Source organism: Chionomys nivalis, chromosome 19 (assembly GCF_950005125.1).
Source record: "Chionomys nivalis chromosome 19, mChiNiv1.1, whole genome shotgun sequence".
Classification (NCBI taxonomy): Eukaryota; Metazoa; Chordata; class Mammalia; order Rodentia; family Cricetidae; genus Chionomys; species Chionomys nivalis.
The window spans coordinates 42,983,443-43,000,934 of record NC_080104.1 but is presented as its reverse complement, the minus strand read 5'-3'; the positions used below and the strand labels follow the sequence as shown (position 1 = coordinate 43,000,934).

Here is a 17,492-nt window from a genome sequence, read left to right as displayed (position 1 = left end):
CAGCACCTCCAGTGAGGCCTGCTGGCTTCTGTTCTCTTAATACCACCCCTGCAGCCCCAAGTTACTCTCTGTGAAATAAAGGCTGTCTGCTTACTGCTGTCTAGTATTGACTGTTTTTCCTTAACTAAGCTAAGGGCTTATGTTCCATAGTAGATGAATTGTCTCAGTATTTCTGAATCTGCAGGACCAAGACACTGCTCGGTCTCAGTTAAGACGGTGCCTCAGAGGAACTGGGAGTCTGCAGTTCTGTTGCCTTGCTGAGGAAAAGAGAGTAGCCCTGGGACTGGAGTTTACTTACAGAACAGGTCCACTGCTTAAAGTTGGCTTTGTTTTGCTCCCCAACTCTTCACAAGGTTTCCCTTGGCTGAGTGGGCCTGAAGCATTGGCATGAAGTGTTGCTTGGCAACAAGATTTTGTCATGCCGGTTTCTCAAATAGTCAACCCATCAGTCCCCAGCCTCCCCCTCCCCCTCGGCTGGCCCGTAGCTCCCACCAGAGCCTCCTGCGAGATAACTGAGTGTGCGGCTGAGGGAGGGACCAGAGACGGGCAAAGTTTAATCATTGAACCGAGCAGCTGGGAGTAGTTAGTTCTAGCACCTAGCTTCCAGCCTGAACGAGAGGTGTGCAGCACTCCGCAAAGGGAGAGCAGCGACCGTACGGAAATCTCTGCCTGTCTCAGGAACAATCAAACTCAGGAAACATGTTTGCCGTGCACTTGATGGCGTTTTACTTCACCAAGCTGAAGGAGGATCAGATCAAGAAGGTAAGGACGGCGATGCCTGGCTGTCTACACTGGCAAACTCAGCTGATGCCTTCGCAACACCAAAAGGGGTTAAGGTGCTGGGGGTCGGGTAGCTCTAGTGGTTGGGTGCTTGCCTGGCTTGCGTGAGGTCCTGGGTTCAAGCCCCAGTGTGGAAAGAAAAAAGTATTTTTAAGAGACCTTATTAGAAAAGTTACTGAGAGTCAATAGCAGTGACCGTCCCAGAGGGGAAGAGGTGGCGAGCCTCCCACATTCCTTACTGTCCCAAGTCCTGGCTTTCAGTCAAGTCTCTTGGCAAATATGGGATATGGAAGTCTTTAGAAAGCTCAAAGAGCTTTATGCCCAATTCAGGGCCATTTAGGGGCGAGGCCACAATGGAGGGGAGGCATTTGTGAAGAATCAGAGCTTTGTAAACTGCACCTGATTGATGATTCATTTGTTTGAGTCACATAAAATCAGGGCATCACAAGGAATGTGGGTTTTATTTGATTATTTTGAGACAGGGTCTCCTTATATAGCCCACATTAGTCTCAGGCTACTGACTCAGCCTCCAGGTACTCGGAATTACAAGGTCATGCCATTTGGCACAGCTAGGATGTATGTTTTATTTTTATTTATTTATTTTTTTTTGGTTTTTTGAGACAGGGTTTCTCTGTGGCTTTGGAGCCTGTCCTGGAACTAGCTCTGTAGACCAGGCTGGTCTCGAACTCACAGAGATCCGCCTGCCTCTGCCTCCCGAGTGCTGGGATTAAAGGCGTGCGCCACCATCGCCCGGCTAGGATGTATGTTTTAATACATCTGTAGTTTGGGGTTTTTTTAGCATGTGCTATTGGCCAGCGGTGTCCTGTTAATGGTGTGGACTTTTGGCTACTTTGCCCTAACCTACAAAATTAAGGCGGGCTGCAGTTGACCGATGAAGTCAGGACTCTCCGGTTGGCTAAAATGACCCAGCCTGTTGCACTGGTCACACTCAGTGACTGCCAACAAAGTAGCATCTGAGCTGATAGAAATAGCCGTCTTCTGGGCAGCTTACTCTGCCAAAGTCACCCAGGCGTTAAAAGTGAACTGAGGATCAGGCTGAGGTTAGCCGATCCGGAGTGTGGTCCTGTAGCTTCCCTGAGCTGGGGAGCAAACTCCCTCTGGCTGCATTACCAGGAGAGCCAGTGGCAAGCTTTAACAATTATTTTCATTCTGTCATTGTTATTGTTGGCTAGCTTCGCAGAGCCCTCTGCTGACTGCTCGAGGGACGCAAAGTCCTCTGCAGCCCTGCTTCAGAGTTCGCTTTCTGCTCCTCCCTGCTTGACAGAGATGCCACCCCGAAGGGGAATCTTTGAAACTTTGGAGCCCTTAGTTTGCAAAATCTCTTCATTTCCTTGGCTCCTTATAGTGACTGGCCTTTTGTTCTAACCTGGAATAAGTCTGGAGCACAGCCTCCATTGATGTACACCAGACCCTTCTGGAGGAAGGGCCAGCCTTTGTCAGTTCCTGGGTTGAGTTTCCTCACCATAGAAAGCAAGGGAGTCAGGAATCCCTGGAAACCACCGGAAGCAAGGACCCAGCAGGTCCCTTGGCTTGTGGGGAGGCTGGTTTGTAGCTGACCTGAGCCACATCTTGGAGGATGTTCCTCCACAGGTCAAAAACAGCTTGTCACAAGGCAAAGTGTGTGCGTGATCGGAGTGTAATTTTTTGACTCCTGCCGGAGACTTTAAATGCTTCCTGCTTGGCATTGTCAAGGTCCTGGGACATGCTTGCCCGCAAAGATTACACTCATCAGACCCTTGAACCATATTTGGAAATCTCAGAATGACATGAAAGCAAGAAGGCATTCATTTCCAGTTCAATATATTGACATATTTGACCTATTGGTAATGTTGGGTTGAACCTGGTCACTGACCTACAGATGGTTCATTCATAAGAACAGGACAGACTGGGCCTTCAGGGTGTGTGTGTGTGTTTACAGTTTGGTAAGTCAACATTGCAAGAATGTGGAGGTGTTAACTTGAATCTCATCTTTAGTTTCCCTGAAGTCCCCAGCCTTCCCGTGTGCTCTGTAGGCAGCCTTGCACTCTGTCCACAGTGTGTGCTTTACAATTAAGTGGGCGCGCATGCCGCATCAGCTCTGATTGTCTCCTGTCCACACTTCATGGTCACCTTTCGGGGTCTTCCTCATAGGCCACTGAGTAGCTGTGCCCTGCATTTCCCTTTTCCCTCTTGTTGGTTACTTGGGAACTGTCAAAAAACATTCCACAATTAAACTATTACTATATTAAAACAATAATATTTGGGTTCTCACTTCAAACTGCTTCCTGATTTAACACAATATACAAACCAAGTGCCCCCAATGGGAAAAAAAAAATCACTACAATGAACGGTAGCATATATTCATGCTCCCTATTTGGAGTAAATTCCTGAGAATAAATTTTCAGTAGGTCAAAGTGTGGAACCTGCTTATGACTCAATCCGTAGTATGAGACCTTTGGACGGAGTGATCTTGCCAGTCCCTTCAGGCCTCTTCCTTCCATAACCGAGTAAGCCTGGCCTTTGAGGCTTCTCTTCTGCTCTCTCTAAAGCTGGGCAGCTCTCCTCATTCCATTTTGCTTGGAAGTCTCTGAGGAAATGGCTTGGGCTCCTGCCACTCATGTCCGTGCATCCCATTAACACGGCCCCCAGATCACCTGTCTGGGCTGGAGATGGTGCTTGCTCATTTGCGTCGCTTCGTATGGCTCCCTTGCTATTGTTTTAGGAAGAGACAAAGACGAGACATGAACCAACCGCTAAGTTGCGGTGGTGGCGCACGCCTTTAATCCCAGCACTCGGGAGGCAGAGGCAGGCGGATCTCTGTGAGTTCGAGACCAGCCTGGTCTACAAGAGCTAGTTCCAGGACAGGCTCCAAAGCCACAGAGAAACCCTGTCTCGAAAAACCAAAAAAAAAAAAAAAAAAAAAAAAAAAAAAAAAAAGTTGCCGTGCTTCCTCCCGTGACTGACTCACGCTCACTGAAAGAGCGGCAATGACGTGAGGAGGTGCTTATGACCATTAGACAGCAGCTTGCTCATCTGCCCCATGTCTTACGTGAGACGGCAGCTCGCCCGTCTGCCCCATGTCTTACATGAGACGGCAGTCTGTGGACATCTGGAGAAGCTCTTAGTGCTCAGGCTGAGCGTAGGTCCAGGACTTTGTCTGAGGGTTTTGGCAGGACAGTAAAGTTGAGTTCCCACATAGGGCATCCCATCCTCCCTCTGCCCCAATCACTTGGGTCATGTCCTTTCTACCCAGTTTCTTCCATTTGTGCGAGTTTGTGCCAACCAATTAGTCATCGAGAGCTGAGCAGGAAGCCCTAATGAAGCATGACCTGGTTACGTCCTATCTTCTCAAATATGCCGAAAGCTCAATTGTCCCCTTTCATGGTGGCCTCTGATAGTCTTTTGGCTCTCTGCTCTCCTCCCCGGCCCCAGGCCCCAGAGTCACGGGGTCATCTTACCATCTTGGGCCTCTTGATTGGGTCCTTCTGTTCTGAGGCCTAGCTAAAGAGGACTGGTACTTGTGCCAGCAAAGGTGATGTAAGGCCTGCACTTTTTGGGGCATTTCCTTTATGGGACTTGTGGGTAGACCTATGGGGGGCAGTATTCCAGTTCTCTGTGCTCACCTCTCAGCTAGCGACTGGCATTTGGCCTTGTCTGGGCATCTTAAAGGGCTGTGGAGGTCTGGTGCAGTGGTGTGCACGCCACTCTGAAGAATGCAGCTTGTATTCTCTGACTTGGATAGGGTTCTAGGAGTGTGCCTGGAATCGGGCCTCCTGGGGACCTGGATGGGAGGAGATGGCGTCCAGTATTTCCCCCCGCCTATCTATAATCCCAGGCTGTTTCCTGCCTATCTAGAATCCGTTCTCATGAGGCTGAGAATCCACACTGTCATCTACACTCCTCTGCCATTCCTAATGTGGTACAGTCACCGTCAAGGTGACTGAACACACCATAGCGATTTTTATTAACTTCCTGCATTTGGGGCAGTGGTCCTCTGCCTCAATCCTGGCTACTTAAACGACATCCAATAACAAGTTGGCATGTTTCGAGGCTGGTGTAGCCCAGGCCGACCTTGAAGTCCCTGTGTAGCCCAGGATGGCCTTGAGCTCCGGATTCTCCTCCTCTTCCTCCTGTGTGCTAGAATTACAGATCTGTGCCACCATGCCAAGCTTTGATGTGTGTTCAAAAATTAGACTTCTAATTAGTGAGCCTGTGTCTCAAAAAGCAAAACAAAACATCATCTGCATTAGGGCAACATCACTACCTCACATAAGTAGAAATTTAGAGGAAGATTGCAGTTGGATATCAAACCTAATTCCAAGCTTCCTCTTAGCCAATAAGCAAAGAGAAAAGTGTTTGGATTTATTGGTTGCATGGAAGAAAGCTCCCGTGATAAGCCAAGCATGGTGACACATAGCTGCAATCCCACTCAAGAGGCAGTCATGAGGATCACTAGTTTGAGGCTAGCCTGGGAAACTTAGCAAGTTCTAGGCTAAGTAGTAAGATCCTGTCTTAAAAACAAACAGACAAACAAACAAAATGAAAAACTACAACGAAAAAAGAGAAACATGTATGAACCAGAGATTTGAGGTATAGCTAATTTTCCCAGTGGAGAGACAGTGGCACATGGTGAGAGCCCTGAATTGGAGATTAACACTCTAGCACCCCCCTCAACTGTAACGGGGAACCACTTCTTCCTAGAGGAATCAGTCTGTCCTGTCCTTTTATGTTTTTGTTTTTCGAGACGGTTTCTGTGTGTAACTGCCCTGGTTTTCCTGGAACTCGCTCTGTAGACCAGGCTGGCCTCAAACTCACAGAGCTCTGCCTGCCTCTGCCTCCCGAGTGCTGGGGTTAAAGGTGTGCGCCAGCACCGCCCGGCCAGTCTGCCCTGTCTCAGTCTCCCATTCCGTTCTCTCACCTCCCTGCCTTGTCCCCAACTGATGAAATACAGATAAGGAACCTCGGGAGTGCACACGACAGAGCTGTCCCCAAAGTCAGGAGTTCTGGGTAGAACTGGAAGATGACAGCCTCAGCTGGGAGGGCAGGCACCCCGGGAGCCAACCCAGTGTCTGTTCCAGGTGGACCGGTTCCTGTACCACATGCGGCTCTCAGACGAGACCCTGCTGGACATCATGACCCGGTTCCAGGCTGAGATGGAGAAAGGCCTGGGGAAGGACACGAACCCCACCGCATCAGTGAAGATGCTGCCCACGTTCGTCAGGGCCATTCCGGATGGCTCAGGTGAGTGGGGCTCAGGGTGACCAGGACCCCTTCCCTCCCATCCCACCCGAGCTCCTCAGCTGATGGATAACCTGTTGTTTGCCCCGGCCCTTTCCAACCTCCCCTCTTCTCTCTGCCTCAGTCCTGCTGACTGAACCCTTTGGGGGTTCACAGGCAGAGGCTCTTGGAGTGCCCTCTGCCCACGGTGACCTCACTCATTCTATCTGCTCCCCGATACAGAGTCCCCATTCTTGCTCCCGTGAGTGCCACCCTAATTTTCCGAGTGCAGCCCCTGGATCAATAAGTCCTTGCCTCTCTCTAGAAAGTGTCCCCACCCTGGGATAGGGGCTTGTCAGAATCCTTGTCACAGTTGTGGGTGACAATCTCCAGGAGTCAGGGCTTCATTACCGCTTTGTTCTGAGCTCTTCCCTGGCCCTGGCACACGAGTTGAATGGCTGGTATGTGGCTTCCTCTCTTAGACCTCTAGATTCCCATCTAGGAATAGGAAGTATGGAAGGGAAGTGCGTGGTGAAGTAATACAAAGTGGCCATCCAAGAACCTGGGCCCTGGGCCCAGCTCTGTCACATCTTAGTGACTTCAGTCAGCGCTTAGCCTTCTTCTTCTGTCCGCTGACCACATGCTGGCCTGGATATCAATCCTAGGGCCTTGGCCGTGCTGGGCAGGTCTTTATCATTGAGCCACGTTCTCGGTTCCTATGAGTTGGGTCTCCGTGGCTGTTCTGTTCTTGGGGATGAGCCCAGGAACTCTGATGTAGTCTACCCAGACCCAGGCGGTGGTCTCAGCAGTCTCCGCTAGGACCTGGTTCCATGTTCACCTGAGCATAGGATCTGCCCACCTGTGGCAGCTCCCAGACACGGATCCCCAGAGACTCTGGTAACATTCCTACAGATTTTGTGGGTTAACACAATCCACATTCCGCCGTAGTTTACCAAGTCAGATGTTTGAGATGGGTTTCACTGGGCTAAGTGCAAGTTGTCAGCAGGGCTATGTTCCTTTTGGAGATGCTGGGGGATGGTTAAGGCAAAACTCTGTTTCCTGGCCTTTTCCAGCTTCTAGAAGCACCCACGTTCTTTGCCCTTTCCATCCTCAAAGCCAACAGTGTGTCTTCTGATCTTTCTCTGAAGCCCCTCTGCCTCCTCTTCCACATCTGAAGGTCCCGTGATTACATTGGGCCGCTGAGATAACCCAGGCTAATCTCTCAATGGAAAGGAAGCAGATGACAGTTTTCATTCTGCCCGCACCTGCAGCCTTCGTTTCCTTCTGCCGAGCGCCCTAACGTAGGCCTATGGCTGAGGGAATAGGAAGTGGATTTGGGGGGAGCCTTAGTTTCCGACCACCAAAGCCGAGCCCACCTAGTGCTCCCTGGAGGACCTATGAGCTCCCATCCAGCTCTCCATCTTCAGTCATAAGAGAAAAAAATCAGTGCTGTATACAGTGCCATTGAGGAACACTAGGGTCTCCCTGTCATATGATCCTTCTAGGACATCATGGGGTAACTGCTGTTGCTAGGGTCTGACTGTAAAGCAAGGGGCTTCCCCAGTTTCAGGGTGTCAGTTCTCAGAGTCTTAGAGCTATGGGGGACATTCTCAGGGGACCTTTGGTGAGAGGCCCAAGAGACAGCAATGGGGGAGGCATTGCATCCTTTCCTGCAGGGGGTGCTATCTAAAGCAGTGGTTCTCAACCTTCCTGAGGCTGCGACCCTTTAACACAGTTCCCCGTGTTGTGGTGACTCCCAGCCATAAAATTATTTTCATTGCTACTTCATAACTATAATTTTCCCACTGTTAGGAATTATAACATAAATATCTGTGTTTCTGATGGTCTCAGGCGACCCCTGTGAAAAGGTCATTCGACCCTCAAAGGGGCTGTGGCCCACAGGTTGAGAACCACTGCCCTAGCAGGACCTATGATTTGAGGAGCCGTAACCCTACTTTGAAGTCTGGGCCCTGCCTCTGACACTAGGGGAGAGAGCTGCAGGGACTGTGATCCTTGCCAGGTCACCCAAGGTCGTCTGACACCTGAGTCATGGGGTGTGTGTGGGTGGTGAGGAGCACTAGGGCTAAGTCCTCCTAACCTGGCCCGGGTGTGGCCGCAGAGCAAGGGAAGGTGGCCTTGGGCTGGCTGGTGGCTGGGGGGCTGCTTCAGACGGTTAGGAGATGAGACTCAAGTTCTACCTTTAGCTTTCTCCTCTTCCACCTGGGAGACACACACCTCATACCACTGTCCTCTGGTGATACACTGTCCTCATTAGATGATACAATGTTTCACCATTCCGTGTCACTCAGGTCCCGGGAACCTGAGTCCCTAATATATCAGATGCCCTTAGTAAACTCTCGGACTACTATTCTGTGGTCTACCCCAGCAGGGCATAGTTAGAACAGTGCACCAAGTTGTAAGTTGTCGGGGGAAGAGCCCAGGGACTGTCTGCTTCCCCATGAAAACTGAGTCTTTATGTTTACTGAATTGAACGACAACAGACAGAGCCTCAGAAGAAAGCATGTTGTTTCATCAATGCGTCCATGTGCACAGGAGCCATACGCAGCACAGAACTCAAGGGAGAGCCTACTGGCTGTGACTTAAACACCCCCCTTGGGGGGGAGAGGGAAGGGAGGGCTCCTAGTCAGTGTCAGGGGCAGTAAATGATGGTGGGCATGAAAGATGACAAAGGGCCGGAACGAGAGTGGGATGAAGTGTGCTTTGGTTAGATGCTGATGTTTGGTTTTCAGTCTCTAACACTGTGGTTTGAGTTTAGTCTTCCTTGGTTGATGGCATCTCAGTAGGGGGAAGTAAGCCTGTGTGTGCCCCTTTGGCAGACCTGGATGAGAGGTTGATGAGGACCACCTCAGGCGAAGTCCGCCCTGCAATTGCTCCTCCCTTCATGCTCTCAGGGTCTTCTGTTCTGAGCCTCAACATTGAGATCGATGAGATCATGTGAATGGAGCATGTATATGTGTATACGTTCGTATGTTTGTGACAGGGTCTCGCTATGTAGTCCTGATTGACCAAGAACCCAGTTATAGATCAGGCTGACGGATCAGCACTTGGGTAGGTTGGGGTATTTTAAAAGTCTCTCAAATGGCGCTGGGGAGATGGCTCAGTTGGTAAAGCACTTGCTGCCAAAATTGAGTTTGGCTTCACTAGAAGCCACATAAGGCCTGATCCAGTAGTGTACATTACAGTTTCAACACTCTGGCAGAAAGGTGGGAGAATTACCGGAAGTGCTTAGGCAAGCTAGCCTGTGTACACAGCAGCCAACAAGAAACCCTGCCCCAGACAAGGTGGAAGGAGGGACCAACATTGGAGGTTGTCCTCTGACCCCTACACATGTTCTGTGACATGCATGCATCGGCATGTGTGTGCGCGCGCATTCACACACACACACACACACAAATTCTTTAAATGTTTTCCCTAGTTCTCCGTAGTTCTGTGAACTGGTTTTGTAATTCCACAATTACTAACAGAACTAAACAAATAAACCTTTCCTAATTCTTGTGGCTTCTGTCTCAGAAATATATTCTGTTTCCTGTAAGCCTCCTGGGCCTACCTGTTCTCTGTAGCTCTCCTTGCTCTGAAGCTGCCTGAAGAGTGACCCACTGAGCCTCACTGGCCTGCCAGCCCCTTAGGAACAGACGCCCTAAGAGTGAGTGCTTTGTGGCCGTGGCCAGCCACCCGGGCAGTGCAAGGGACACATCCGCTTCAGGGCTGTAAAGGTGTGCTCCTTTGATCCCGCGAAGCAGGCTCTCTCCTTGGCCTCTGCCTCCACCCTTTGTTGGGGTTCAGGGTAGGTCTTAAAGCCTGATGTGCACATTCAGACCAGGTTGACGGGCTGTGGGACTACAGGACCCTGGCTTCATAGTTGCCAAAGAATAAGACTCTTATGCAATCGAGCAGTTACTAGACATGGTTCCCAAGCCTTCTCTGGGGAATATGGGTCTCCAGAAATCTATGTATTCAGTGCTCTTAGGAGACATTGTATGGGAAATGGGAAAGGAGCTAAATCACAGGCCCTGGCAGTGACATTGGGAGGGAACCCCATTTCTAAGGACCTCCCTGTCTTGGGAGGCTATTTTCTTTGGTGCATGTTTGTGGTATAGGTGCACACGTGTGTGAGTTCAGGTGTGTGTGCGTGCGTGCGTGTGTGTGTGTGTGTGTGTGTGTGTGTGTGTGTGCATTCTCCTGCTCTGCCTGAGCTGGGCCTCCCTCCCCCAGGGTCCAGGAAATCATTCCTCTGGGGTTAGAGTCACACCACGTGGAAGGGATCATGCCACATGGTTTCCCTGAAATGACATCTTGAGTCACCGGGAGCAAGGTGTTTGCACAGCGATAAGGGTGTAATGTCGGGCAGAGGGAGGAACCGACACTAACCGGTTCTCAGCTTGCCACCTCCCATCTCTGCAGCAGGGCAACTCCACTCTGACTGGAGGCCTTTCCCCCAAATTCTCAGTCAGGTTTGACCTTCCCTTCTTTAAACTCTCTCTGTGGCTCCTTGTCACTTTCTGTCTCAGTCACTGCCCCCTACACTCCAGGCCCCCATCCCTCTCCCACATCTCCCTTGGCGTGTCCTTTCACCCCCTTACATCCCCCCCACATTCCACCCCTGTCGCTGGGACCATGCTCCTCCACACCTGGCTATCTCTTCACACTTCACTGTGTCTTAGCTCCGCGGGGAACTGGCCGGGTCAAACCCCTCCTGTGCTAGCTTTTCCTCAGCAGAGCCTTCTTCCCATCTAGCACAGTACTTCTGATAAGCTCCCCAGGGGGCTCACACCCCATCATCTTGGCCTCCCAGCACCTGGCACTGAGTTAGGTGCTCTCCAGTACGACACACCCAGCGATAGAACATCTTTCTGGGTTAGACATGATAAGAGTGAAGGATTTTGTGCCTGGATTCCTTGGCCCAGGAAGAGACCTTAAACTGTTCCCTGGGGCTCCTTTCAGAGCCAATCGAAGGAGATAATCTCTAGTTGTTTCCATTGAGACAAAAATGCGGCTGCCTGGGTCTGTAAATGATTGACTTCTTAGCTAGCTGGTGGCGCATTTAGAAATGCAGAATTGCAGGCCCCTGCAGTCACAATTGCTTGCAAGCTAGGTTTCCAGAGACATGCATGTGTGCCAGTTTGCACAGCACTGTTCGTGCCAGCTAAGCCTCGGCCTTTAACTCTTGGATTGCCAGAATTGAGAAATGTCTGGAGCATAGTCCAAACATGTTTGTTGTACAGGGACATGGGGACTGAGAAGGAGGCACACCGAATTTCATGGAACCCCTAAAGCAGGGACCTGTGTGCACTCAGCTTGGGGGGACTGGACCTGTGAGCTTCCTCCCTGTGCCTTCTGCTTTTGCTGTCTGCTGGAGATGTTCTTCTGCATTAGATCTCAGGGCTCTCCAGGAGGGAGAGATTGTCCAGCTGATCCTTGATAGGCAGGTAGCTGGGGTTGCTATTGTATGATATTAAGTATGCCGTTGTATGACATTGTATGACTATTTGGGCTTGCAGGCATGTCTCTGGTGTGCCCACCTGACATATGAATCCACACTGCAGGCATCGGTAGTTCTTTATAAACACTCCGTATGCTAGGAGGTGAACTTCCCATACATGTGGCTGACACCAAAGGCACTGGCAAGGTCCTGTGAAGGTGTCATCAGCGTGGGGTGCCTCACCCAAAACATGTGTCAGTCTGTATCTTCCCTTGAGGCACCCTTCTTGGGCCAGGCTGGCTGCTGGAATCTACTCCCATTGGAGAGGTTATGCCCCTCCCCCCAGTTGAGTATCTTTGGTACCCTAGTGTCTATTATCCGGTTCCTGCTGCCCTCCCCTGTTAGAGTGTTTTCCTCTGAGGACTGGGGCTTGTGTGAGGCTAGTCTCTCTTTATTGCACCCCTCTCTTCCTCATGCCTTTATCTGAGTTTCCCGTGTGGTTGACGCCACAGCTTTCTTCCCAGATGCAGCCTGCTAGCATAGGCTCCGCTCTCAAGGCTCTTCCCTCAGACCCCACCACAAAGTGGGGTCACATGGCCTCTTCCCAGTGAACTCACTCATTCTCTCCAGCGTGATCAAGCAGAGCAGGGTTGGGATCACACCCCGCTCTGCCCCCTACGGCATGATGCGGACTGAAGCCCCCACTCCCAACCCTCAAGCAAGCAGAATGACGGCAGCACTTGCTGTATGGCCAGCTTCGGTCACAGGAGAATGGTGACTTTACTGAACTGTGACTATTTGGGTTTTATAGAAAACGGGGAGTTCCTTTCCCTGGATCTTGGAGGATCCAAGTTTCGGGTCTTGAAGGTGCAAGTCTCTCAAGAGGGGAAGCAAAATGTCCAAATGGAGAGTCAGTTCTACCCAACGCCTAATGAAATCATCCGCGGGAATGGCACGGAGGTACCAGCAGGAGGGACGGGCCTGGGTACTGGCGGCCAGAGGCGGTGCAGCCAGAAACTTTGCCCTAAGCCTTGTGCCTGCGTTGTCTCCTGCAGCTCTTTGGCTACGTAGCTGACTGCCTGGCAGATTTCATGAGAACCAGAGAGCTGACCCATAAGAAGTTGCCCCTGGGCTTCACCTTCTCTTTCCCCTGCAGACAGACTAAGCTGGATGAGGTAAGATGGGAGGGTTGGGGCATATGGACACGTGCAAGGGAGCAGCATGAAATTCTGGTCTGTCCGTTTTTCCCTCTGCTTTTTGCTAATGTGTGTGAGAGAGACGGGTGATGTGGGGCCTTGATTCTGTGCACATAGCACGCAGGCAGGTTAGGTGGTTGTCAAGAGGCCTTGCTGGGCCCTGAGTCAGCGGGTCTGCAGTGAGCCTTAAGCACACGTATCTAGGGTGCTGGCCTCAGAGTCGCAGGGATCTGTCTGCCTCTGCCTCCTAGCCCCTGAAAGGGAAAAGCCATTCATCTCTGCTTGGTGAAACCAAGAGGTTGCCTGAGCCTAGGAAGGCAGAAGTTAGTGGCAGTGGCCACAAGGTGGCAGTGCGGCACAGAAAACAACCTTGGGGCTGATGGTGGGTCTGAGTTCTGCCGCCCTGACTGGAGACCCAGAGTTATTTCCTGTCTATTTCTTTGTCCATAACTGAGTGGGCTGGAAATCTAGATAAATCTAACTAACACCACCACAAGAAAAGCACATAACATAAGCACATAACAATCTGGTTATGCAGATTGCCTTGGCGGAATTGTGTACTTAAGGCCCCTTCTATACCCCATAAATCCATGCAACTATTATGTGTCAATTAGAAACAAAATGAAACCCCAAAGAATCAGAGCAATGGAGCTTAGAGAAGAGAAGCCAGCGTGAACGCTGCCTTACATTAACCTGAAACATCCTCACAGGGTTTCCTCCTTTCATGGACCAAAAAGTTCAAGGCCCGGGGAGTTCAGGACACAGACGTGGTGAACCGCCTGGCCAACGCCATGAAAAAGCATGAGGTGAGGGACTCACTTGGGCATGGAGCCTCCCGGTCCTTGACTCTTGGGCTTGGGGCCCTTGTACTGCACCTGCCTGGAAGGAGAAATGGGTGGGGTGGGGCTGTCCCCATCCTCATTGCAGTGAGGGTGGGCACAGTTAGGCCTCTGGAGAACCACGGAGAGACAGCCTTTTATTTCCTGGGTCCTCAGTTACCGCAACCCTTCAGAAGGACTTTTGCTATCACTGTGTTTGAACCCCACCTTTCCTCCTTTTGGAGCTGGGCTGTTGTGGTGGCAAAACACAGGCCTTGGGGACAGTTCCTAGTTATCCCACCCACCCACCAACAAAACACACAAATACTGAGGAACCCAAAGAATACTCTTTCTGGCCCAGCTTTCTCTATTTCATTCCCCTGCTCCAACATTTTGACAATATTTACATAGCATCAAAAGTAAGCACTTAAAAATTTCCCAAACAAAACACTTAGAGCCTAAAGTGCATGTTTCCTGGTGAGAAGAGGAATTATTCATACTGTTATTGACTGAGTTGGTGAACAAGCCCCTAGAATGGTGGCAGGGTGTGCCACTCTGAATTATGATCCCCCAGCCCCAGAAGAACATTTTGATGTGCCATCTTCCAGTCCCTTCTTCTCACTTTAAGATAGCCCTACAGACCGGAGGGAACCTTGGTGTAAGGCCTGGAGTTGACTGCACAGAATAGGAAGCCCATGTAAGAAAGATGGGTTTTGATCAAGGCCATGCTTGCTGGTTGGCGGGGCCTTGTAGGCCAGGGCTGGCATGTTTTCTCTTAGAAATACCATTTTCTCCAGGACAGATACGCTTGCCACTGTGTCATCCAGGGGTAGATACCAGGAGCTGTCCCCATAGTCATCTTTTATGGAAGTCATTCCGCTCAATGTAGGAACACAAGCTCCCCGCTCCTCCCTTAGGCCCGGAACATTGACAAAAGCTGTTTCTTGCAGGCCATGTCTAATGATGTTCACTGATCTGGTGAGGTGGGTGGGGAGAGAAGGCTTCCTACTGCTGATACCCTTGAGGCCTTGTGTTTACCAGGACTTGGACGTGGACATCCTATCCTTGGTTAACGACACTGTGGGGACCATGATGACTTGTGCTTATGACGATCCAGGCTGTGAAGTCGGTGTTATCATCGGTAACTCAATGGACTTGGTGTTTTGGAGGTGGGAGAGGGAACTAGTTTTGGGCTGAGTTTGAGTAAAATCTAAATCAATATGAAGGGTGCTGTCACTTCCCAGAAGACACCACACAGAGAGATAGGAAACCTACCATCTCTGTCCATCATCACTCTGTCCATCCACCCACCCATCCATCCATCCATCCATCCACCCACCCATCCACCCACCATCCATCCATCCATCCATCCATCCACCCATCCATCCATCCACCCACCCATCCACCCATTCACCCACCCATCCACCCATCCATCCACCCATCCATCTGTACTCCCTCCACCCATCATCACTCCCCCTTCCTCCATCCTACCCTTCTCCATCCATCCTCCTTCCTTCCATCTCTTTCCTCCCTTGATCCATCTTACCTCCACCCATTATTCCTCTTTCCTCTTCATCCCTCTCTCCATCCATCCCCCTCATTCATCCATCTTCTCTCTAGTCATTCTTCATTCATCTTCCCTCTTCATCCATCTTCCCTGTGTCCATCCATCCTTTCTCCATCATCCTCCCTCCCTATGTCCCTCCTTCCATCCTCCCTCTCTCCATCCGTTCATTCTCCCTCCTTCATCCTCCATCCACCCTCCATTCATCTCCATCCCCTGCCCCCTCCTTCCTGCTCTTGTCTCTTCATGCTGTGGTGGGTTGAGCCTGTGCTTGGGGCGGGGGCTGGCACACAGTGATGCCCCTGCATTCTCCTATGCTGCTGAGACGCTCAGCTGGAGCTGGACATGATAGTTACCATCTGTAATTCAGCCCTCATGGACCAGAGGCAGGAAGATTTCTGTGACTTTGATGCCAGCCTGGGCTACTTAGTGAGTTTCAGGCTAGCCTGGGTTTAAGAGTGAGTGAGCACCTGCCTCAAATGGCTGCAATTGAAAGGCTAATTCCAATAACAAGGGTACAACTACACCTGTCCTGAGATGACTTAGGGAAAGCATAAGGAAGTACTCTGATGGCGAGGATTTATGTTTTTTCATTTATGAGGATGGCTTATTATCTCTTCCCTGGTATTTTTTTAAGCATTGGTACATATTCACTGGAATGGCTTCACAATGGCCTCCAGCCATAACTGACTCCATGATGACCTGAGGCGTGTGGGCTCCACCTGTGGGCCTCGCCCTTGGACCTCACTCCTCACGAGCTCAGGCTTGCCAGAGGGGTTTCCACCTCCAGAGCCAGGGGACCAGAGCGAAAGCGTTCCTCTTTCAGTACTCAGGGTGGTTAAGTTCTCCGGGGCTCACCCAACCAGGAGCCCTTTTCTTCTCGCGTGTTCTCTTCGACCCGATTCCCAGGAACAGGCACTAATGCGTGTTACATGGAGGACATGAGCAACATTGAGCTCGTGGAAGGTGACGAGGGGAGGATGTGCGTCAACACGGAGTGGGGGGCCTTCGGGGACGACGGGGCTTTGGAAGACATTCGCACGGAGTTTGACAGAGAGCTGGACCTGGGCTCGCTCAACCCTGGGAAGCAACTGTGAGTGCCCTCCTGTTCATCCAGGCGTCAGCACTGGGCAGTCCCTGCCCACTCAGGCCCTCTCTGTGCCAGGGAAGGTGTCTAACTGAGGCTAGTCAGCTCCCAAGGGAGTCTGTTTCCTAGGTCGGAAACGCAGCTCTCAGGCAGTTCGCAGCTCCGCAGTATGCATGGGCGTCCAAAGCTCTCCTGAGAAGGTTGTGAACCAAGTGATGCCTCTGCCCTCTTCGAGTATGGAGGCGAAGGGATACAAAGGAAAGCCGGGCCCAGAAAGCACGGGGACCCTGCCCAGGGATTCCCAGGTGTGCTCCCCGGGGGCTCCCCAGCCACCGGTCATCCTCAAGGGCCTCACCTCGCAGCAGCCACCGTGCCTGCTGTTCGGTCACAGCCTTTTTGAGCTTCTGTGGCGACTCTGGCATCTTCTGCAGCTCTTTGCTATGTGCTGGGCTTACTCAAGGCTCATACACAGCTGGCTGCACTGTCCTTTCTACATGCAATGCCTTGTGCATCTTTTGTAACTCATTGCCTTTGCGCTGGCTATGGCCGATCCCTGCACACACCGATCTCCTGTAACTATGAGCTGTGACAAGCCAAGGCCGCAGTGTTCATATACTATTATTTTCATTTATCTCTGCTTCACGTAAAAGAAATTCCATTTCCTTAAATCAAACCTAATTTTGCTTGTTTGCCCTCTGTTTCTTCACTGTTCTAAGACGATTATCTAAAAATAATTTAGTTTTTATTTGTGTATATGTGCACATGTGTGCACACACATGTGTGTACACATATAGTTGTGCAGATGTGAATGCAGGCGCCCACAGAGGCCAGAAGATGGTATTGGGTCCCCCTCCCCTAGAGCTGGAGTCACAGAAGGTTGTGAGCTGTCTGATGTAGGTGCTGAAATCTGAACTCGAGTCTTCCGGAAGAGCAGCAAATGCTCTTAACCACTGAGCCATCTCACCAGCCCCAGTGAGTTTTCATATCGCAGGCTGTAAGGCTGGTTATGAAATAGATAGTCCTGGATTTTGTATCTTACTGTATTTGAAGACTGGAATGATATAGGAAACAATCTGCAGTTATTTGTAGGAAGACTCAGAGTAGAGATGAGGGCTGCCTTCTGGGGTCTTCCATTCACGTCGTGGTGGACCTTCTCTGGAGCTTGTCAAGTTTCCTGTCAGGCAGCTTTATGTTACCATAACTAATGCCTGAGTTAGTCAGCTTGTAGAGGTTTGCCTGGCTCACGGTTTCGGAGGTTCTAGTCGATGACCAGCTGGCCCCATTGCTTTCGGGCCTGGGGTAGAAGTATGTGGTGGAGGAAACCATACACGGGGAAGTTTCCCTCAGAGCTGGGTGTGACAGACAGAGGGGGAGAGAGAGGTCTGGGGTC

General features: G+C 50.9%; 1 protein-coding gene across 1 annotated transcript in view; it reads left to right on the top strand.

Annotated features, from left to right (window-relative positions):
* The first annotated feature begins 535 nt into the window (after positions 1–535).
* The window catches only part of Hkdc1 (hexokinase domain containing 1), a 39,234-nt gene continuing 22,277 nt past the window's right edge, over positions 536–17,492 (top strand). The window contains exons 1-7 of the mRNA XM_057751058.1: positions 536–762; positions 5,859–6,021; positions 12,249–12,397; positions 12,493–12,612; positions 13,344–13,439; positions 14,493–14,592; positions 15,925–16,108. Coding sequence (XP_057607041.1) covers positions 700–762; positions 5,859–6,021; positions 12,249–12,397; positions 12,493–12,612; positions 13,344–13,439; positions 14,493–14,592; positions 15,925–16,108 — 875 coding nt within the window. The 5' untranslated portion in view covers positions 536–699. The remainder of the gene's footprint in view (positions 763–5,858; positions 6,022–12,248; positions 12,398–12,492; positions 12,613–13,343; positions 13,440–14,492; positions 14,593–15,924; positions 16,109–17,492) is intronic.